General features: G+C 44.4%; 1 protein-coding gene, 1 long non-coding RNA gene and 3 other non-coding genes across 5 annotated transcripts in view; 4 read left to right on the top strand and 1 right to left on the bottom strand.

Annotated features, from left to right (window-relative positions):
* Positions 1-4,506: 4,506 nt before the first annotated feature.
* Positions 4,507-6,321, top strand: LOC117735702. The gene is made up of 4 exons (XR_004609909.1): positions 4,507-4,590; positions 5,404-5,455; positions 5,951-5,994; positions 6,209-6,321. It is a non-coding gene; the product is annotated as an uncharacterized LOC117735702 (long non-coding RNA).
* LOC117735735 lies at positions 5,247-5,337 on the top strand. The gene has a single exon (XR_004609929.1). It is a non-coding gene; the product is annotated as a small nucleolar RNA SNORD88 (small nucleolar RNA).
* LOC117735736 lies at positions 5,794-5,884 on the top strand. The gene has a single exon (XR_004609930.1). It is a non-coding gene; the product is annotated as a small nucleolar RNA SNORD88 (small nucleolar RNA).
* Positions 6,045-6,134, top strand: LOC117735739. The gene has a single exon (XR_004609932.1). It is a non-coding gene; the product is annotated as a small nucleolar RNA SNORD88 (small nucleolar RNA).
* Positions 6,322-10,848: 4,527 nt separating the features above from the next.
* The window catches only part of shank1 (SH3 and multiple ankyrin repeat domains 1), a 44,431-nt gene continuing 33,257 nt past the window's right edge, over positions 10,849-22,022 (bottom strand). The window contains 21 exon segments of the mRNA XM_034539345.1: positions 10,849-11,651; positions 12,232-13,124; positions 13,664-16,252; positions 16,254-16,283; positions 16,285-16,350; positions 16,352-16,614; positions 16,617-16,674; positions 16,677-16,742; positions 16,744-16,917; positions 16,920-16,960; positions 16,963-17,028; positions 17,031-17,057; positions 17,060-17,131; positions 17,134-17,178; positions 17,856-17,903; positions 17,906-17,972; positions 19,053-19,124; positions 19,126-19,158; positions 19,160-19,170; positions 19,337-19,396; positions 19,504-19,530. Of these exon segments, the coding sequence (XP_034395236.1) occupies positions 11,564-11,651; positions 12,232-13,124; positions 13,664-16,252; positions 16,254-16,283; positions 16,285-16,350; positions 16,352-16,614; positions 16,617-16,674; positions 16,677-16,742; positions 16,744-16,917; positions 16,920-16,960; positions 16,963-17,028; positions 17,031-17,057; positions 17,060-17,131; positions 17,134-17,178; positions 17,856-17,903; positions 17,906-17,972; positions 19,053-19,124; positions 19,126-19,158; positions 19,160-19,170; positions 19,337-19,396; positions 19,504-19,530 (4,796 nt within the window). The 3' untranslated portion in view covers positions 10,849-11,563.

Genomic DNA, 22,022 nt, shown 5'->3' with positions numbered 1-22,022 from the left:
CTTTCTCTCTCTCTCTCTCTTATCCTCTCTCTACAAAACAGCTGCAGGAAACTCTTGTTCTTTACACTCCAGATTGTTGAAGATCGTCTCTGTTTTTCTCTTTCATTCACTTGCTTCACCTCCGTCAGAGGAGTCTTATTGAGGCAGGCTAGTGTGTGTGTTGTGTGTGTGTGTATGTGTGTGTGTGTGTGTGTGTGTGTGTGTGTGTGGGTGTGGGTGTGTGTGTGTGTTGTGTGTGTGTGGTGTGTGTGTGTGTGTGTGTGTGTGTGTGTGTGTGTGTCTAGGTGAGTCACAAAAGCTGAGTCAACAGCTAAAGTATGAGTGTGTGCGTTTGTGTGCATGTGTCAACTGGGCTATTAACTGTGTATTTCAATTTTACAAAGAAGCACGATTCATGACCAGATAAGGAAAACTCTGTCCATGTGCTTGTCTCTATACCCCCTCTTCCTCCCCTCGACACTCCCTTTGGGATAGTTCAGTAAGCCCGCCTCCGCAGCTGGAGGACACATCCGGTGTGTGTGTGTGTGTGTGTGTGTGTGTGTGTGTGTGTGTGTGCGTGTGTGTGTGGCAGAGCTTCTTTGAAGTCAGAGACCCCTGAAGAAGGGTTGTTCACACTCACATGTGCTCTCTCTTGCTTCATGCTAAGCTGAACTTGTCAAACTTTGCCTTGTCAGAACTTGCCGTTGTAAATAACTCTGCAACTGTTTACGCCCCGCGACAACCTGCTCTATGAAACAGTCATCCTATAATCACATCTGGAAGGAGGACTATCATGACAACACTGCAGATCCTGTGATAAAATGATAATAGTCATAACAGGCAACAAGGGGAATAAAGTTGATGTTAGGAAATGTTTAAACAGTATAGATTCAGCATGTACAGTGTAACGGCTTTAGATGTTTTACTGAAGTACACACATGTTTACTTTGATTAAATGTATTGATGTGAATTAATCCTTAAATGTTGCTGAAGAAAAGGTTGTTTTAGTACAAAAGTACTTTGATGCTCTTACACCAAAATCATTATTCATATCATACTAAGTGCAAAAGTACACTTAAAAATAGTGTTGTTTACAAATGTTTTGAACAATGTGCGCTTCCCTTGTTTACGTTGATGTGACATAAGTGTAAATCTGAACATATGAATGAAACCAGGCAACCATGTGCAGTTGTGTTTAAAATGTATTGCTTCTATGTTTTGACATTCAAAATGAGCCTTTGAACCAATGAGTCAAATCTGTACAACTCAATGCTGTGGCCCTTGGTATTGTGCTCAGTAAAGTTCTACCACATTAACTGCTCTCTTTGAAACTAATTTTCACAAATCTCATTTCAAATATTTGTGTGGTACATTGTGGTACATTGTTGTACATTGTTGTACAGTGTGGTACATTCTTGTACATTGTTTGTACATTGTTGTACAGTGTGGTACATTGTGGTACATTGTTGTACATTGTTGTACAGTGTGGTACATTGTGGTACATTTGTTGTACATTGTTGTACAGTGTGGTACAGTGTGGTACATTGTTGTACATTGTGGTACAGTGTGGTACATTGTGGTACATTGTTGTACATTGTTGTACAGTGTGGTACAGTGTGGTACATTGTTGTACATTGTGGTACAGTGTGGTACAGTGTGGTACAGTGTGGTACATTGTTTGTACATTGTTGTACAGTGTGGTACAGTGTGGTACATTGTTGTACATTGTGGTACAGTGTGGTACATTGTGGTACATTGTTGTACATTGTTGTACAGTGTGGTACAGTGTGGTACATTGTGGTACATTGTTGTACATTGTGGTACATTGTTGTTACATTGTTGTACAGTGTCGGCGATGCAGAACATCGGGAAAGCCTCTGTATGCCGTGGTGTTCGTAAAGTTTATTTAGCGCTTAAGAGACTTTATGGATGTGGTCATTACGTTCCCTGGCCATGTCCGAGTAAATGCAATAAAAGTTATATACGGTCATCTCCACATACTTATGCGTTCACACCAAAGCGTTTGCGAGTAGATTCCATGCAAAGTCAATGCACGAATGGATGCGAATAAAGCACATTTTCATCCAACTTATCTAGACGTAGTCGGTGAAAGCTGTGTGAGCCTACGGGTGATGTTATGTATAAATATATATATATATATGATATTAATGTTATGAACCCAAACACGAGGGCGTTTGATATCCCACAAACGTCGGAACATCTAACGCCTCGTGTTTGGGTTCATAACATCATCCGTAGGCTCACACAGCTCGTTGACTTTTTACCGAATACGTCTCGATACCTTCCGCTTCCAGCGCTACTAGAGCAGCAGCGGCTAGGCGGGCGGAGCGTTGAGAATCTTCAACCATAAACTTTGCAACGTGTCAGATTCACATTATTCGCGCCGCCCCCCGGCGAAAATTTGCGTCATTTGCAACAATTCGCGTCTGTGCATTGACTTTTGCTTGGGGTCTACTCTTGTTTGGTGTGAACGCAGCATAAGTGTTCTCATCATTCCAATCATTCCGATTATATTTCTTTAAATGTGTCTGCTGGCAGTCGGCTTAATGGGATGCATCACCTAATGAGATCTACAAGAACTATCTCAACTCAACAAGTAGATCATATATATGTGTATATACATGTATGTGGAGATGACCGTATATAACTTTTATTGCATTTACTCGGACATGGCCAGGGAACGTAATGAACACATCCATAAGTCTCTTAAGCGCTAAATAAACTTTACGAACAGCACGGCATACAGCGGCTTTCCCAATGTTCTGCATCGCTGACACAGTACAACAATGGACCACACTGTATAACACTGTACAACAATGTACCACACTGTACAATAATGTACCACAATGTACCACACTATACAACTAGAACGGGCACTCGGTAGAGCGCATACCTTCGCTGCAGCCACTTTTTGGTACTTGGCATGAGAGTGTGGGGAACAGTAAATTGATGTAACTTGATACCAGATATTGTGGTAAACATCACAAAAGAATTATGTATGAACATCAGCCTTGATTTATGATTTTGACCTTTGTATGTTGCATGAGAGGGTGGGGAACAGAACAGTGAACATGTTGGTGCTGTTTTCATGCAAATCGGATAAGAATTGACTGTGTTATGACAAACCCCGCACATTTTGCAAGGTCGTGACCCCCCCTGACCTTCGACCCTCAACCGCTAAGAAGGGTTATGACTTCATTGTATCATGTCGTACATCACAAGATCGGGCATTGAATTCTGAACATTTTGGCATTAGTTGCATGCCAATTGGATAAAAATTTACCGCGTTATGATAAAAATACGATTTTGACCTTTTCATGACCTTGATCTTGACCTTTGACCCGATCGCTCCCAAAATCTAATCAAATGGTCCCCGGATAACAGCCAATCATCCCACCAAATTTCATGCGATTCGGTTTAATACTTTTTGAGTTATGCGAATAACAAACAGACATATTTACAAATAAATACACAGCGATCAAAACATAACCTCCGCAAAAGTATTTTGCGAAGGTAACAATGTACCACAATGTACCACACTGTACAACAATGTACCACACTGTACAACAATGTACCACAAGGCTCTGCATACAGTCTGTGAGACCGGCTGCGGTGTGTGGTGTTCAATGTACGGCTCGAGAAGGTCTGTAAATAAATGATTTCTTGTGGGCAGAATCGATAGCGCTCGTATAGGAAGTCATCAGGACGTGATATAAAACGCTAATCTAACTAATATCACTCCTTAATAAATGGGATCTCTGAGGAAGGGAGCTGCCATTTTCTTCCGCGGGAGTGGCCAGCTAGCTAGATTGAATGAGCCTGCGCTGGAGCAGGTTAAATTTTTTGGAAGTGTTGCTATGGTGATTTTGCCGAACTGTGGAATCGAAAGACCTGACTTGTGTAATCTCATCCGGAAAATTATCCCGCTAACTATGTTAGCCAGGTACGAGAAATAAGGCCCTGACGTCTGGTTCGAATTAACGAGATGGTTTGAGAGAGGATCAGCCTTTGAGAAACCGGGATAGCCTGATTTCAATCATCGGGTTAAATTAAGATAGCTAATAGGACATTTGATCGACTTAGTTGAACCACGTATGAGAAATCGGCCCCTGGTCAGAATGAATAACTGCAACTTTATTTTGATAAACATCTGTAGTTGCGTGCTAGGGCCACTAGATAGTAGAGTTAAGCGTGGTTTAAAAATATTAGCTACATTAATTTGTCATTAACCCGTTCATTAGTACTTAATCTTTCATGTTAACCAGTATGATGAGTGTGTGTACCTTCTAGTGGTCACAGTGACTCAGAGACTGGCTACTTGTACTGAAATGATTATGCTGCTAGAAAGCAATACTTGCATTACGGTTACAGTGTAATACAGAGAGAGAAAAGTTGTATAACGTGCTAATCCGATCATTTATTTGAGACTTGTTTGTTGGTCATTTTTTCCGACGGTCCACTCCGGTCCACTAGGCGGCGGTAATGTTCTTTAGAGCTGCCGGCTAACGGCCAACTTTAAAGACCGAAGAAGCGGACGACCCTTCAGTCATTTCTTTGTGATCGTCGACTGAAGCACCTCAGGTGCTGCTGGTAAGAAGATATTAAGAGTTTTACTGATATATGGTTTAGTTTGTTAAATCATCGCATATAGTAGATTAGTATTGCAGGTCTACAACTAACGTTAGACGGATAAGGTCAACATTCACTACTGCATACTGTTTTAACCTTATAGCTTAGCTCTTAGCTGTTACGTTATACTTTTATTTGGTTTTATTAGCGTTAACTAACACGATATGCTGGCAGTAGCCCAGACAGGGGACATTATGTCAGAGTGGTTAATTAAATTAAATTTAAAAATTCCGGCTTTGGTGGGTGTATGTTTCATTTTACACGATGACACGTGGCTCCGACCTGAAGCACATGAGCCACTTATGTCACGTGTTGGCTGGTGCTAAAACATGGCAGCTTAAAACTGATATAGGTAAATAGTGTCCGTTTTGTCGACTGTTGCAGCCGGTTGCTCCGGTATATTATCGCCGAATTAGCCAGGCAGACGTAGCGTAAACCCGGTGGGCCCATCGCCACGTGGGCGCCTAAACTAACATGTAGCTAACGCGGTAGCTAACTAGCACATGATCGACAGCTAGTCGGTCATCGCATCATAATGGCAGCTCTATACGTGTTAAATGTGACTTGCATACGATACATAATGCCGTTAATATTAAACGTGATGCGGGTTTAGCAGTCCTCTCCCCTGATGACACGCACTGGGCTCTGAGTCTATTTGAGGAGAACGTGCATCTTTGGCCCTGACAAGCCAACGTTTCTGAGGAGATGAATGAATGTTGGCCAAAGGTCATAGTGATACAAATATGAAGTAACACGTGCGTTTGTCCTTTTCAGGTCTCTTTCAACAAGTGGTGCCACTCACTGGGTCCAAAGGGGTTTGTATTATGTACGTGTACTCTTTTGGTTACCCCTTTTTCTAAATTAGTTTAGATGGACAGCGTTGTAGTTACGAACTGTGAGCACTAGAGGGCAACAAGTTACACTACTTGGTCCTCCTGTCTGAAGTTTAGTACATCTGTTGAGGACATGCAACTTAATGAGTAACACTCAGAACAGACTTAAGGAGCTCTTGTTCAGGGTTTTATTTATGGTGTAGATGCATTAATAAGATGTTCAGAAGAATATTGTTAACCTAGAATGTAATTGTACATATCAGCTACTGCAACCCAGTGATTTACATTAATTCCTGTTTTAAACTCAAACTGTAGTGTGGGTTTAGCTGTCCCTCTCCCCTGATGACGTGCACTGGGCTCTGAGTCCGTTTGAAGAGAACGTGCATCTTTGGCCCTGACAAGCCAAAGTTTCTGAGGAGAAACTAAACCAAAGATGGTCAAAAGTGACAATTATGACAACACACTAATGTTGCTTTTTTGTTCTTCAGGCATTTCAGGAAGTGAAATTCTTTACACACTGGACTTAAATCAGGTTTGCACATGCTTCTTGGCCTTTTTAATAGATGTGTGTGAGAGAATGCGGATCTCTTGTGATGTATAGCACTGGGCTCAGAAAATCAGTGGTGATAAAAGTGCAGATCTGCCCTTGACAAGGCAGACTCTGAAGAGATCATTGCAAAACACTTTTTTTTTTAAAAACCTTGTAGGATTATGGATGTTCTGACTTCTTTTCCTTGCTGTTTCAGATGCTATTTTTCCTGCAGAAGCCATCAGCCTTATAACCATCTAATGTGAACTTCTTTTCAAAGCCTAATATCCTGTATTTGCTCTGATTGATTAAACAAAACTGTCTATTGCATTTGATTCTTTACTTTTCTACAAATACTGTCCAGTATTGATGCACTTAATATATTGTGAGTGGGGACTGACTTAAACTTTCATTATTTAGTAGAAATGGAGTGGTGATGGCATGAAAGTAAATGCCATTTTAAAAGTATAAACTTGTAAAGAACCGCAACATGGTGAGTTTTAACATGGAGCATTTATTTTGTGTACAGTTACGAGATAATCTTGGTCTAAGCCTGGAAAGTCCTAACACTAACTTGTAATGGGGAACAGTACTTGGTGGATCCAATGTACTGTTTTATCTGTTCGCAACTCTTTTATTTCTTGTCGGATCAACAAAAAAAAAAATGGCGCTGACTAAACTCAGGAACATGGAAGTTAATCTGTATTTATCTGACAATAAACTGAGTAAAGATCACTGCAGTAAGCTATCCAACTTTGAGGTGTGCATGATGAAAATCACTCACATTTTATTTAGACGCTTCTATAACGTTTTATCAAGTGCCAGTTTCTATAGTTTGGCTCCTTTTGATCTATTGTAAATGTGGCTGTCTGATCTGAAAAAAAATTCCTGTTTGCACAGAAACATTCTTTATATACTCTATTATTCAAAACTATTATCCCCAAATTCACAACCTGAGAACTATTTACGGGGCTGTTGACAAATGTGAGTAGATTTAGATTACAAAAGAAAATAAACACGTTTCATTCAAGAAGTCACAAGAACCAAAATTAGAACTTTGTTTCCGTATCTTTATTATATTTCTAACAATGTATTATCTCTTAAAACATTTGAAATTCATATGTCTATATGACATATGTATATGCTCTGGAAAACAAATGAAGAGACCACTCCAAATTGTTCTTAAATCAGCATCTCTACGTGTATGGCAGCCATTTCATTCCTGTGTCGGTTGAATTCCAATACAGGCGCTCCTGATTCTTAATGAGGTGATCAGCTGAACCAGCTCTTTAATGAAGAAAAGATTAAAAACCTGTGCTGTGGTCATCACTATCCTCTTGCAATAGGACCAGCTGGATGGCAGCAACAGTGCCTCAAAAGTAATTGAAAGTCCCTATTGACCATGCCGAAAGAGTTAAAAAGTTGGGTGAGGAAAGGAAGGGTTTAATTGTGGTTTTACTGGTAGAGATTCAGTGAGCGTCGGGTTGCTTCTCTTAAAAGGTCAAAGACGGCGGTTCATAAGAACAAAGTCCAGCAGCAGACACGAGGGCTCCAGACCGCCAACTCACAATGTCGCTCCATCAAATGACCTCCAGAAAGAATGGCAAAAACGTCAGCTGGGGTGAAGTGCACGGCGAGGGCGGTAGAAGAGCCAGGCCGAGGTTTGCAGAAGACCATAAGGATTGGACTGCAGAGGACAGCAGTACGGTCAGTCTTCTCTGATGAGTCCAGTGCTCAGCTTGGCCCAACACCCGGTCGTCTGATGCTGAGACGGAGACCTGCAGAGGCCTACAAGCCACCTGTGACATTTGGTGGAGGATCGGTGATGATCTGGGGGTGCTTCAGCGAGGCCGGAGCAAAGCAGATGTGTCTTTTTGAAGGACGCACGAATCGAGCCAAGTAAAAAGTGGTCCTGGAAGACAACGTGCCTCCTTCTGCTCTGACAATGTTCCCCAACTCTGAGGAGTGGTTTGTTCCAGCAGGGCAATGCTCCGTGCCACACGGTGACGGTGTAGCTGAAGGACCACCAGATCAGGACCCTGTCATGGCCAGCCCCATCTCCAGAATCTATTGAAAACATCTGGAATGTGGTCAAGAGGAAGACGGGTGGCCACAAGCCATCAAACAAAGCCGAGTCCCTCAACAGCAAAGTGGAGCACGCCAAGACGCATGAAAGCTGTGATTCAAAATCGTTATTCCACCAAATATTGATTTCTGAACTCTTCCGAAGTTAAAACATTAGTGTTGTGTTGTTTAAAAATAAATATGAACTTGTTTTCTTTGCATTATTTGAGATCTTAAATCACTGCATCATTTTTGTTATTTTGACCAGTTGTCATTTTCTGCAAATAAATGCTTTGGGATAAATGTTGTAAGTAGTTTATAGAATAAAACACAACATTTTAGTTTGCTCAAACACATACCAATAAATAATATAAACCAGAGAAACTGCTCATTTTAAAGTGGTCTCTTAATTTTTTTCTCAGTTCATATTCTCATTTTTTAAAAGATCTCTTAAAGGAAAATAAATGCTTTCTGGAGAGTGTGACCGATTCCCTCAGATCTTTTTCTCCTGACAGCAACAATGAGCATCTCCATCTCCATAATCTCCATAATAACTTCTAAATGCAAAGAAACGATTACCGTAAGTTATTACTTTGCCTTATTTACATTAGCAAACGTTTTAGAGACCTGAGAGAAACGAGCAGAATGTGGCCGTTTGGACCGGAAGCCGCATTCTGCCGGTTCGCCCTTTCAGAAACATGCCCTGTGGCTGAGAATTACTTCAAACACCTTTAAAGGGAAATGTGAAACGCCGCAGTTGCTAATGGAAATAGGGCCGTTGCATAATACGTGGTAATAAACAACTTCGTACAAACAAGGAGATGAAAATGATGAGCTGGAAACAGACTGGACCTCTAAATCAGGCCAAGACGCAGCGAGAACGGGTCAAACTGTACAGAAAGCAGAACAGTTAAATAAATGCATTGTACCTTTTTCATGTTAAACATTATTTGGAAGACAGAGATTCTTTAGAACTTTTGAGACATTTTTTTCTTCTTCTTTTTACATCTTAAACCATAATTAGATGACCATTGTTTTCATCGTCCTTATTGCTAGGTCGTTTTTGCATTTAAATATTTCTCTTTGACCATCGGCACAAAGCAGTTTGTGTAGAGAAAATCTATCTGCCCCCCCCCCCCCCCCCCCCCCCCCCCCCCCTCCTTGCTCATTCACATGCCTGTGTGTGTGTGTGTATGTGCACATGAAATATGAAATATGAAGTGGACGCACGTTTGAGAGGTGAAGTGTTGTTCAAGGTAGAGAGGTCATGAGAGAGCCCTTATGTTTGATCTCAGCAACAGTGAGAGTAGCAGGACTGAGTGTGTAATGGGATGTGAATGTGCAGTGGAAGCTGATGGCACATGGAGACGTGATGGAGAAGGAATGATGTCTGTGGGTGTGATCAACCAAAAAGGGGGCGTGGCGCTTCTCCAGAAGACAGAAATCCATTTAAAGTCCCGCTGACATTAATGAATACATTATTTTTCACTTAACGTGACCCGTGGGCCTCCCCAGAGTAACAGCTGCGACACTTTCAGTCTCTGCGTGTTATTAAGTGACAAATAACTTTTTTTTTAAAAGAGTGAGGAAATCATATTTTGAGGCTATAAATGCCAACATGTCATTTTGATTTATCGCTTCACAGTCTGACAAAAGCAAAACGGAAAGGAGAGTGTTTCTGAAATGTGCTCCATATTAAGTTGCAATGCTTCTTGTCACATAGAGGCAGTGTCAAGGGGACTGTGCACAAAATAATATGCCACTTTCAGTTCAAAAATACCTATATATACACATATATATATATTTATATGTAGCCAGCACAGTTATCTTCATCCCACAGTCAGAAAACACACTGACTGCACCAGAGCAACACACCAGTAACCAAAGGCAGAAAGCAGGAATTCTGAAGCTATAATAACAGTAAGGACGATGATAGTCATGATAAATAGTAACAATAAATCTCTTCATATCAATATTAGTATTCCAGTTTTCCCATTGAAAGTTTAAAAATTGTAAGAACAATCATAGTATTAAAACTTGATATAAGCATTTCAGTCACATCCCCTCGGCCGGGTGGCTGCTTGTTCCCTCCTGGATTGTGTCGAGAGCGAGAGAGGGAGGGGCCACTCCTGTAAGGAGCAGGGGGGATTGGGTGGGAAAGAGCAAGAAAATGGCAGTTTTTCCTCTTCCCCTCCCCTCTCCTTTCCAGTCTCCCTCGGACCGGAAGGTCTGAATGGTTGTACAACAGTTGGCTCGACGCTGAGGAAGTGTTTCTCCGTAGATTTAAATCCTCAGGGGGGCATTTCTCCTCACATTGTCACGTATGCCGTCGAACAGTTGAAAGCACAGTCTGTCTCCTTTTGTATAAGTATATCTTGGATCCAAAACATATAGTGTATCTATATACGTGTCCCATAAACTCTTAACACAATCACTTGCAAGTGTGTGTGTGTGTGTGGTGTGTGTGTGTGTGTGTGTGTGTGTGTCAGTGTGTGTGTGTGTGTGTCTACATATTGGTGTATGCATGCAGGCATGTATAGTAGTAACTCAGGAGCCTGTGTGTGTGATTCTTTTCTTTTTTTTAAATATATGATCTGTTGGTCTGGGCACTTATTTTTGCTACAAATTTGTGATACAGTGACCAGTCTGTGTATATATATATATATATATACACATATATATATATATATATATATATATATATATATATACACACATATATATATATATATATACATATATATATATATATCATTATAAGACTTAAGATGATATAGAGCTATAGAGAAACACAAAAGGTCCTGATCACAGGACCTGCAGTGAGGACAGAGCCCTACCAGTGGTGAGGTAGCCAACCGAAGCTGAACACACAGCCGGTCATCCGTCTGCGCCCTCATCACCTCTAATAACAGATGTGGAAGCTGTCACGATGTACTGCCTTGCGTCGTCCCACGTTCACCATCAGACAGAACAACAACAAAAAAGCCTGCAGACATTCACCAACATTCACCCTTGATTAATCCGCAGTGATATTCAGACATGTTTTTAAAACTAACATCCACTCACACGGGAAGGAGCTGTTGTCATTGATGCAATTGAAATATTGTCGGTTGGGTTCCGACCCTCAAACCTAAACAGATTTAACCAGCCGACTGATGGGTGAGAGGACTATTCGACAAGATGGGCTGCATGATGAATGACACCTTTACCTTCTTCTCTTTACTTCGATTTCATCCCTGGTCTCCACTCGTAGTATCCACTGCAGCCACATTGCATACGCATGTTAGATGAAAGTGTGTTTGTGTTCCTTGTTTGTTGATCGGTTTGATGGTGCATGCATGTGGGGAATGTAGTTGTGTGTATTAGCCCCCCCCATCCCCCATTTGTTGTGTGAATCCACTATGAATAGCAGCAGTTGTGTCTTCCTCCCTCATTGACTCCAACCCCTCATTCTTTCTCTCTCTCGCTCTCTCTCGCTCTCTCTCTTTCTGCCTCTGCGTTTGCAACCTCAGCTCCGGCTGCCGTCATCCCTTCTCCTCTCAGTCTGTCCATCCCGAGGTGAGAGAACCAAAATGGGAAATGGGCTACTGGACAGCCTGAGGACAGAAGAACCGACGTAGGACACACGTTATGTTCGGTGTTTGTGGTTCTGCAGCACAGTAGTGTGTTGTTTTCCTGTGTGACTGTGTGACATATGCTGTTTTTTTAAAAGGAGAGAATTGGTTGTTTCATTACGAGAGTATCACATGAGTATGAGTACATAATCTGAGTAAACTTGTATTGTGGTTTCTTTTATTTCTTCAGGTTATGATTGGCTCACTCTATGAGTATGACCATCATCGTTAGTTATTCGTCTCTGTGGCTGTTTGAGACTTGGGAAAGATGGGACTGGTTTATGTTGTGTCCCATAACAATAATATGTCATTCAAAAATGTAATTCAAAAAATCAAAGCATAGATGCCATAAAAATATCATAAAAAGGCATACAAATTCCATAAAAAAGTCAGTGCTGTATGCCATTAAATTCTTTTTTGCCATAAAAAAGTAATAGAATAAGAAAGTTACCCATATAAAGGTCCTAAACATGTCATAGTATAGTATGTCATAAAAGGGTGTGAGAGAAACTAATTCCAAATAATTAAGGTGGTCAATGAGGATGGAGAATTGCAGCCGTACCTGTCCATTATGGTCCTCAGGGCTCGTTCTATGTTCATTCGGTGGCCGACACGCGTCACACCCAGATCCAGATAGTCGTCCTTGGTTAGGGAGGGTAGATGGGTGCCGTCAATCTCGTTGTCCAGGAAATGCTCTCTGTGCTCCCCCAGGTTCAGGTATCCTAGCCAGTCTGCAACGTCATACTTGGTCCAGTAGGGCAGCGGCTTGGATGCAAAAGGCTTTGTCGGGGAAGGTGGCGGTAAGTGGGGGTAACTCAGGCATGTAGGTGGAGGGAGAGGGTGCAGGGGCGGAGAGGAGGTCCCGGACAGGAAGTGAGTTGGAGAGAGGGATCGAGAGACAACTAAGGCGGAGTTCGGAGGAGGTGGGGCACCAGAGGGGGCAAACAAGGGAGGAGAAGGAGAGAAGTAAGGATCCCCAAGAGGGTTCCCAGGTGATGGCGGCGTGATGGAACCTCGGAGGTCGTACATTGCGCTGTAAAGAGGTGTGGTGGGGAGGAGCGGAAGGGATGATGGCCGTGGTGGACCCGGCTTGGGCCTCTCTGCCGGGGAGATGAGAGGGCTGGGTGCTCTCCTTCGCTGGAAGTGTGATTCTGCTTTGCGGGTCTCGCGACTGGGGATGAACTGGAACTCTAGGGCTTTGGTTCGGTAGACAGGTCTGTGTTTTGGGGAAGTGGGGTAAGGGGAGTAAGATGTTGGGGAAATCGGGGAATGTGAACGTGGAGGCTGAGAGATGGCTTGAGGTTGAGGAGATGGGGATCTTCCCCAGTTGGGGTACTGGGAGGCAGGGGTGGGGGATGGGGACAATGATGGCTGCGATAATGAAATCGGAGATGGTGACTGGGATCGAGCTGAGGGGGGGCTCAGAGCTGAGGCTGAGTCTTCTGAAAATCTGTGAATGGAGAGAGAGAGAAATTGTTACAAGAGAAAAGCACGATAGAAAACAGACGATAAGATGAAGAAATGTTGGTCATTCTTTAGAACCACTGGCTAAAAAATATTTCCTAATGTCAACATCTTGATTTTGTAAAATCAGTTAGCATTATAAATGTTTAAAGTTAAACAAGCTTTTCTCTCCTTCCTTACTGTCTCACAACATGCTGTACATTTAAGCAGGTATAACAGTTTTATGTTCTTCCTGACAGAAAAAAGAGTGTGGAAGTCGCTTTATTACCTGTTTCTGCTTCTGATAGAAACACATGGAAAAAGCCAGAGAAATAAAAGGAGAGGAGAGTTTACACAGTATAGACACAACACAGACAGGACATAAACAGACAATACAGTTTATCACAGAAGGCTTGAACGTCAACTGTGGGAGGAAACATTGATACACGTGAGACGTGAACAGAGTGACAATGCTGTGCATCATCATCAACAACAACAACAACAAATGCAGTTAATGCTGTGATGCATTCAACAGTTTTTACTTGTGTCTACCTGTGTCTGCCCAATGGTCTCTGGCTGCTCCAGCTCTCCTTGGTTCTTTGCTGCAGTTTACTGCTCAGCTCATTTATGATGTTGGGCTTCATACTGGATGCAGGAGGGTAAATCTTTTTTCCCTCTAAAAGTGCAGCGGACTGGTCACCCGACATCTGCCCCTCGCCCCAGAGAGGCTTCATCTCAGGAGTACGAGGGCGATCAAAGTATGGTGAAATGGGACGTCCCAAATTCTGCATGTCCCTCATCCCGTACCCATCACGGCTGCTTTCATCCGCTCCCTCCTCGTCCTCTTCCTGCTCTTCCCTTCGCCTGTGGGAGTGAAAGGATGCAGGAGCAGTGCTGGTCTGTCTGTGTAGATCACTGGTGCGGCCTCCCTCTCTGAACCTGTTCGACTTTGGGTAGGTGGAGGCTGCTGCTGTGGCATTCTGCATCTCAAAAGTTTGTCCGTCCAGGTAGCTCATGTAAGACTCCATAAAATCTGCTCCCCTTTCCGATTCCCCTGTCCCACCACCTCCTCCTCCAATCCGTCCTCTCTCCCCACGGTCTAGCCTGTTTTCCCGGACGCCGGCCAGGATGCTGTCCAGGTGGTGGTCACTGCTGCTACGGCTGTCCAGCTCTTCAATTCCAGAGTCCACAACAGTTTCCTGGGACTCTCCTTTCTTGGTAGCAGGGTGAGGACGGTGGTACTCCCCTGTCCTGCGACCGCCCGTGATAGTGGTGGAGGATGTTGTATGTGTGGTGTGTGTGCGCTCATGGTAGAGCTGAGTGGAGGTGCTTGTTGTGGTGGTAGCAGCAGCGGTTGTAGTGGCACAGCTGGAGGTCGTGGCATGTGAGAAAGTGCCCCTAAGTTGAGCAGCGGTGGCAGCAGTGGGGGAAGGTGCTGGGGGACCACGGTAGCCATGGGGAGGTGTGACTGTGTGGGGGGGAGGCGTCGGGGAAGAGCGCCCAGGAGTATGAGAGCTGTTGTAAAGGTGGTGGGGATGGGACATGGAGAAGGGTCTGTGATAGGATCCAGGAGGAGGTGGTGGTGAGACTGACGGGAGTGGCGGAGGACCCGTCATCGAGGTGGGCTGCAGGGTAGAGGGCGAGTGAGGGGGCGGGGGGTTGGGCGACGTTTGGGAGGGGGAGGGAGCGGACTGAGTCAGGTTAGCCACCTCACTGTCGTACGATGTGAGGCTAGAGGCAGTGGAGTCTCCGGCCTGAGGAGAAGGCAGGGGTGTATGAGCAGGGAACCCACTTATAAATGGTTCTTTTATGGGGGGCGGAGGGGGTGGTGGTGGAGGGGGAGGAGGTGGAGGGGCTGGGACCTGCTGTTGGCGGGACAGGCTGTTTGGTCGCATCCCGTGTTGTGAGTACCCTGATAATCCCCCAATTCCCCTGTCGAAGCTGTTGGCAAACTGTAATGGAGGTGGGAGAGGGTCTGCGAAGACAAACTCATCGTCCGCATCAATTGAGGGGGCAGGGGGAGGAAGGACCATCAGACCAGTGCTCCCAGTAGTGTTCGCTGTCTGCTGAGTACTGGTAGGTGGAGGTGAGGGAGGGGTGAGGGACAAGATATAGGCATCAGCTTGGCTTTCCATCCTGAGAAAAGCGGGTCTCCCAGGCTGCTGAGGGTGGGACCCCTGCTGAGCAGAGCTATCAGCTGCCGCATTGGCAGCAGCTTGCTCTGCCCGCCTCATGTAACCCTCTCTCTCTTTGTCCCTCTCTCTTTCTCTCGACAGCTCCCTCTCCCTCTCCCTCGACCTCTCCCGCTCCCTCGACCTCTCCCGCTCCCTCTCCTTGTAGGTTGGTTGATACGGCTGAGGCTGGTAGTGGTGCGTGTGGACCGTTTTGTCCTCCGAGAAGCGAACTCTAAGCCCTTCACGAGCCCCTCCTCCTTCACGCTCCCTCTCTCCTCCACTGCCTTCCTCACTCCACACACTCCCAACTCCTCTCAGGATTCTGGGTGAGGGTGGGCGGCCAGCAGTGGCTGTGGTACCAGCCAGAGAAGACGAGGTCACCAGGTAAGAGGAGCTGGAGGACTGGGCAGTGGACGACACTGGCGGAGAGGTGACGGTAGATGAAGGAAACACCACACTCGACATCTGGCGGGTGAAGTGGTGATCTGCCCCCCTCCTTAACCTGCTGTCATCCCTAAGAGCACGCTCTCTAGCAGCCAGGGCGAGGCCTAGTGGCGATGTGGGGTCAAGGGCCTTTCCTGTTAGAGGGTGAATGAAGGTGGTTGTACTGGAGGGCGCTGCCTGCCTGCCTGCTGATGTGTACAAGTCAGTAGGCACAGACTTAGGCTGATAGTCCAGGGCAGCTGAGGAGTACTCAGGAAGGCCAAAGGCAGGAGGCATACTGCGGGTGTGATGGATAAAATTGTCCCCAGAGAACATGCCTTCGTCAATAGACTTGGACGGGCGCAGCCGTGTTGATGAACCTTCCTGTGTGCTAAGCTGTTGCTGTGACACTTGTGTCCTTGTTATTCCATCACTCCCAATACTCACATCCTCCTCAGCAGACATGAACAAGGAGGCGCTCTTTCTGCGGGCTTCATGCAACCGCTCCCGGTCTCGGCGAGCTGCACCAACAATGGCAGCCCCCAAACTGGCTGGTGAAGTCCAGATTATCCTGGGGCACGCATAGAAGGCAAGGATGGAGGTGGCGGTGCTGGGATGGAAGGAGGGGAAGGGGGCTGTGTTAGCAGGATTGGAGGGAGGAGGGCATGTGGTGTTTTTGGCTTCATCAGTCTCTCCTGATGCAGGAGGGTCGGCCTCCACACTGCTGCCCTGGCTGCTGCGTCACTGCTGCTGGTTTGAAGGGGCCTTGACAATAATGGTGGGGATGGTGATGGAGACTTTTATCACTGAGCCTTTGGCCCCCCAGGGTACCCTGGCTCAGGCGTAGGTCCTCTACCTTGGATGTTTCATCAAGGGTCCCTTACCTCTCCGGGTGCCTCCTTGGGACCGCCTGCTCCAGCCCCAGCCGCACTGCGGTCTGTACGCTGGGGTTGGATCTGGGTAGTTGTTGTTTTGTGCTGCGCATTACAGTGGCAATGCTGGATGGGGGGATAGCGGTGGTGTAGCTCCTCTCCTAGACCTGCTGTCTTGGCCCCTCCACCAGCTCCTGTGCCAGCTCCAACAGGCTCGCCAGAATAGGCCACCTTCCGCGAAGCCGTCCTGCTTTGAGCCGTGTGGCCAACTGCGTGTGCATACGAGGTTGTGTGGTCACCGCCTCCACCACTGGGGCCAGTGCTAGAACCAGCTGTCCTTCCCGGCCCCCATGGGTGAAATGCGCTGACTGAGAGTAGGGCTGTAGTGGGCAGACGTGGATGTGGACTGGGACACGGAGACAGACTGCTGGGAAGACTTTGCTCTCAACCTAGTGGCGGAGCAGAGGAGAATGGAGCTCTGGTGGAGCTGTGGTGGGAGGGGAGGGATCTTTCGTCTGGGCCAGCACCGACAGACTGCGAGCAAACTCACGGCTGGAGGATTCAGGAACTGCCTCTCCTCGTCAGGCGCCCCTGCAGTACAGCATTTAGGGAAAAAAACAATTAGGATGGAAAATGGATTACAGGTCTCACAGATGGTGTGTATGAGTGAGGGGCAGAGAGGCTGATGAAGAAGAAAAGGGGAAAGATCTTTGGGGCGAAGAAGAGTAGAGTGGAAATGGAGCCAGAAAAGTGAAATCTGAGGTAATTTATGAGAGTGTCTGTCTAAATCTGACTGCCCTGTCTACCTGCCAGCGAGTCTGTCCTCAATTCCTGTCTGTTAGAAGGTAAGTCAGTTAGTGCTATGTATTGTATTCACAACAAGTAGCAACTGGGCAGCATCACACAGCATTGGTTTTGTGGGTTATCAGAGAGCACATTACTGTTTCAGAGAGTTAGCAAAGCTTTAAAGTGAGCAACAAACCAGAATAAAACAGAGATTAGTGCCATTACTGGACTATACCAGATAGTAGTAGGGTGAGTATAAGACAAACACACATATTTATCTGACTATACAGTATAGTACAGTTAAACAGGGTGTTGTAAAACATACGATCAGCTACAGATACAAAGTGTGCACATGTCTTGGTAGAGACAAAAACATTGTTGGCCACAGACAGAAGGTCAGAACACTGTGGACCTCAAACTGGTACGGAGGACAGACAGATGGGCAAAAGGAGGGGCAGACAGAAAAACAGACGGCCCTCACCGATGGGATTTCTGCCGCCGCATACCGTGCTGTGGGCCATGACCTGAGGCGTACTGCCACGGTCATAGCCGAGGCCCAACCCTGACGACATCATCCCCATCCAGGACTGATCCCCGTAGTTTGTCTGAAAGGCCAAAGAGGAGTATGTGAAAGAAAGTGGAGGAGTGCCGTGAGACTCAATCGTTCAGTACACGCGGGGGCTGGATAAAAGTAATAACGAAAGTGACGTAGGCTGCTGAGTTTGGTGTAAATTCTCAGAGGTTTTGGCACCATGAGAGAGACCCTTTACACAATTGGTTTATTGTTAATTTAAAATTAACTTAAAACATTTCAGGGAATACCCCAAAGTGATCATAAATCAATAACTCCACAGTGAACAAAGAATACAAAAAATAAGAGAACCTTTGATGAATTCATGTAAATGCGGCCGCAAAACTATATAAAAACATCTGTTTGAAAACTCTGGCACAAAAACTCATGCAGTATAAGCCAGACTCATTTATCTAAAGCTGTGGCTAAAACCGTACAAATTAAAACCCTTAAACGGTACTCACATGGATGAGTAGCGCGCGGCCTGTTGCAATGTGAATGTTTAAATAGTCGGGGTTTTAGCACGTGTTTGGGAAGTAGTGAGCAAATGATGAGACATGGACTATACTGCACGAGTTATGTGAGTGTTAGGAAACAAATGTTTGTATTCATGGAATGTATTTTCCATTAATTATTCAATTCATCAAAATTTTTTCTTGTTAATTAATGTTGACAAATGGTCATATGGGGTGAAGTAGTCCTTTAATGTCCTTTTAATGCAGGCTTTAAAGGAGTCAAGAATATAGAAAACGTTTCTTGTTTGCCAACATGCATATTTATTTTAACTACTGGTACAGTAGTTGTTCACTTTGCAACATTTTATGACTTTTAATGAAACATAATTTATTGCTGCCAACATTAGCATATTAAACATTTCTTTGTACGACACAGAAATGTAAAAAAAAGGACTCTGTGTTGACCCTAACGTTGGTTCACGTGTTGTTCATAACTGGCCAGGTGATAATACGTATGTATAGGCAAATCTATGGGGTCTCAGTAAATTGGGATCTTTTAACTTCTTTTACCTTTTTGACTGTGGTATGTGGGACAAGTCAAATAACACATATCTCAGGACACATATAACAATATATGTAATACGTCTCATGATACACACCTCATTGCCATAGAAACTTCGTCCTCTGTCTCTTTTGGCCCCCTGCCCCCGTGTCCCTGGCGCCTCATTGGTTGCTGATGGTCTGCTGAGCTGCTGCAAGAATTTCAATCCAGTTTATCTGAGAGTAGAAAAGACCAGGGGGGGGGGGGGGGGGGGGGGGGGGGGGGGGGGTGGGGGGGAGAAAGGGACATACGGCAATGAAACAAAATAAATGGACAGTGACACACTTGATGAACATGGATAAGAAAGAGAGAAAGAGACTAAGAAAACATGAGCTCCCTTACTCAATGCCATCTGATAGGACAGTCCTCTTCTTCTCCTGTAACTTGTGAGGATTTCGAATTCTTAAAGACAAGAAACTCAGAATAAGCCCAATAAGTGGTTTGAGTGCCAAGTCATTTTGGATGAGACATAAATACAATGCCTCAAGCGAGGGTGTACCAGAGCATACCTGATTTTTTTTTCCAAGGGGTAGCAGCTGGAAAGAGGACAAAAGGAGACTTAAGTTTTGGCAGGAGTGAAAGTGCGATAGCGTTGTTACAGTGAATACTATATTATATCCCCGGAGCCTGACAAACTGAGTCACCTCGCCAGGCATTTCCATCTTCGACGTACAAGAACGTACATCCACCCCCCACACTTTATGACAGCTGATGCACAATTATGTTACAGTGAATATGCTGCACACTCACATACAGTATGCTCCTTGCTGTTACTCTCTCTAACACACACACACACACACACACACACACACACACACACACACACATATGGCATTAGTCTGAAGCTGACTCCCACCTCTCTCCACTGTTAAACAGTTAGGATGCAGCCGGCGGTGAAGCGCAGACAAAGGAGACAAGAAAAAGACAGTCAGTGGTTAAACAGTGAACAGTCAAGGAACAAGTCTACAGGGGAGTTGAGAGGAAGAATTAAAGGTGACCCTTTAGTGTTTGCATTCACTGGTGTGAGTGAGCCTTTGTGTGTGGCCTTCATAGCAGCAGGGTTATCTGAAATACTTATACTCGAGCTGTTATCATCATGTGTAGTTTAAATTAAATGTTTTGTCCGATTGTTAAATCAAGCATGAAATACATGAAATACTTCTGAACTTGTCTTTATTTCATCTTTTATTTACAACTGCACTGCAAACATTTTTTTAATTCTTTTAAATGAAGCCATAGTTTTGTCAAAACGTTTCCAAACACATTTAAATAGCACTTGCGTGAACTTATTGTCTGGAGAACGACAATTTGTGGACTCGAGTTCACTGCGCGATTGTTTCCATGTTAATGTCCTTGTTATCTTGCAGCATGACTTTTAGGTGAACCGGGACACTGCACCAATCACAGAGGTGAAATAGTTAAATAGGCGTCACAGCTAAATTAATTCTGATGAATTAGAATGAGCATATGGTCGGGCTAACATGGCTTCATCACACACTTTGCTCCCTTCACCTTGATCCACAAGGATGCAAAAGCAAAGAGAATCTAAGTTATTATAAGGTGTGTGATTTTTTTTAAAAACACACACATCTCAAGGAACTCGGGATATTAATCGATAAATGCACTTCATATTGAGTCAAACTGACTCATTAAACTGATATTGAGATTTGTAATGGTCAATACGGATATCAATATTTGGGATTTAAAGAATCTCATTTTACATCAGCCCACAGTCATTTTCTTTAAACTAAAACACATTATATAATCAGACCATATTGATTAAGATTTATTTTCTAATTGTGACCAAGATGCACACTAAGTGGGACATCTCAATCAACTAAATGCTATCTGGTGGACAAACGATGTAATGGTGACACTGTTCATGATATACCTCAAACCTAAAGTCAATAACCTAATGTCCGCCTGAGCTCTGGTACTGTATACCAGTAGTGGTGAGATAAGTGTATAGAGGGAGCACTAATGGTGGGGGGGAGGTGAGTTAGGGGTTCAGGAAACCGACAGTGAGGTATACACCACAGAGAGGAGGCGAGTGAGGAGAGGAGATGGGGGAGGAATAAAGCAAAGGGCTGATTCCTTCACTCTGGATACTTTTGAGTCAGATCCTGACTAACAGCAGCAGCAGGGTAGGACTCGTGGTAGTTGCTGTTGTTTATCTGTCTGGGCGAGTTTAATTCCTTGTTTGTAAGAGAAAGTAGTGAAACCCGAGCTGAGACCAGCTGACAAAGCCCTGCAGATTCCCCTCCTCTCCAGTAGCTCCAGATGTCATCAGCCTTCATTCATAATCAATTGCTCAGAACCAGCAACAGCGACGGCACCAGAAACATTTCGAAAATATAATCCGAACACATCATCTGCAGGGATGATTTATTTTTGTACGCCAACCCAGAAAGATAGCATCTCACAACAAAAAAAATAAGGTTATAATACTTTTAGAAAAGATAATCTTCACAAATTTGAATGATTTTGAATTGCATGAATGCAATCGGCAGATATAAAAGCTAACGCTAGGCTATTAAAGAACAATACTACAGTCGCAACAAAGCTGTAAGGATATGATGACGTTTAGTAGTCTCATTTATCCTTGAGTTAGCAAATGCCTTTTCTAAGACACGTAAAAGCTCAACATTTTCGAGTATTTGACGTATTTTATATGAAAACGTTAAAATATCTGAAGCTTGTTTAAACTACGAACCTTGTTTCAGGCTTATAACCAAACACCCTTTGAGAAAGACGAATTGACTTTGAGACGACGGACCGGAAGTGAAAAAATGCTGATTCATTTCCAGGCGTGAAGGACTAATTCCTGCAGCACCCTATAAAACACTGGCCAACGTTCGAATCCGTAAATGGGGGTGTTGACCCTCACCATGCACTCTCCTCCCACTATTTTGCCTCAAATAGAGATGGCATAGCTACACATAGTGTGTAACCATAGAAACAGACCTGGAACAAAGTTGCTTTTATCTCAATAATTACTCATCTTAATCATTTTGATCCCGGGCGCAGA

This window comes from Cyclopterus lumpus, chromosome 8 (genome assembly GCF_009769545.1).
Source record: "Cyclopterus lumpus isolate fCycLum1 chromosome 8, fCycLum1.pri, whole genome shotgun sequence".
Lineage (NCBI taxonomy): Eukaryota > Metazoa > Chordata > Actinopteri > Perciformes > Cyclopteridae > Cyclopterus > Cyclopterus lumpus.
The sequence above is the reverse complement of the archived record's forward strand: the minus strand, read 5'-3'. Positions and strand labels throughout refer to the sequence as shown.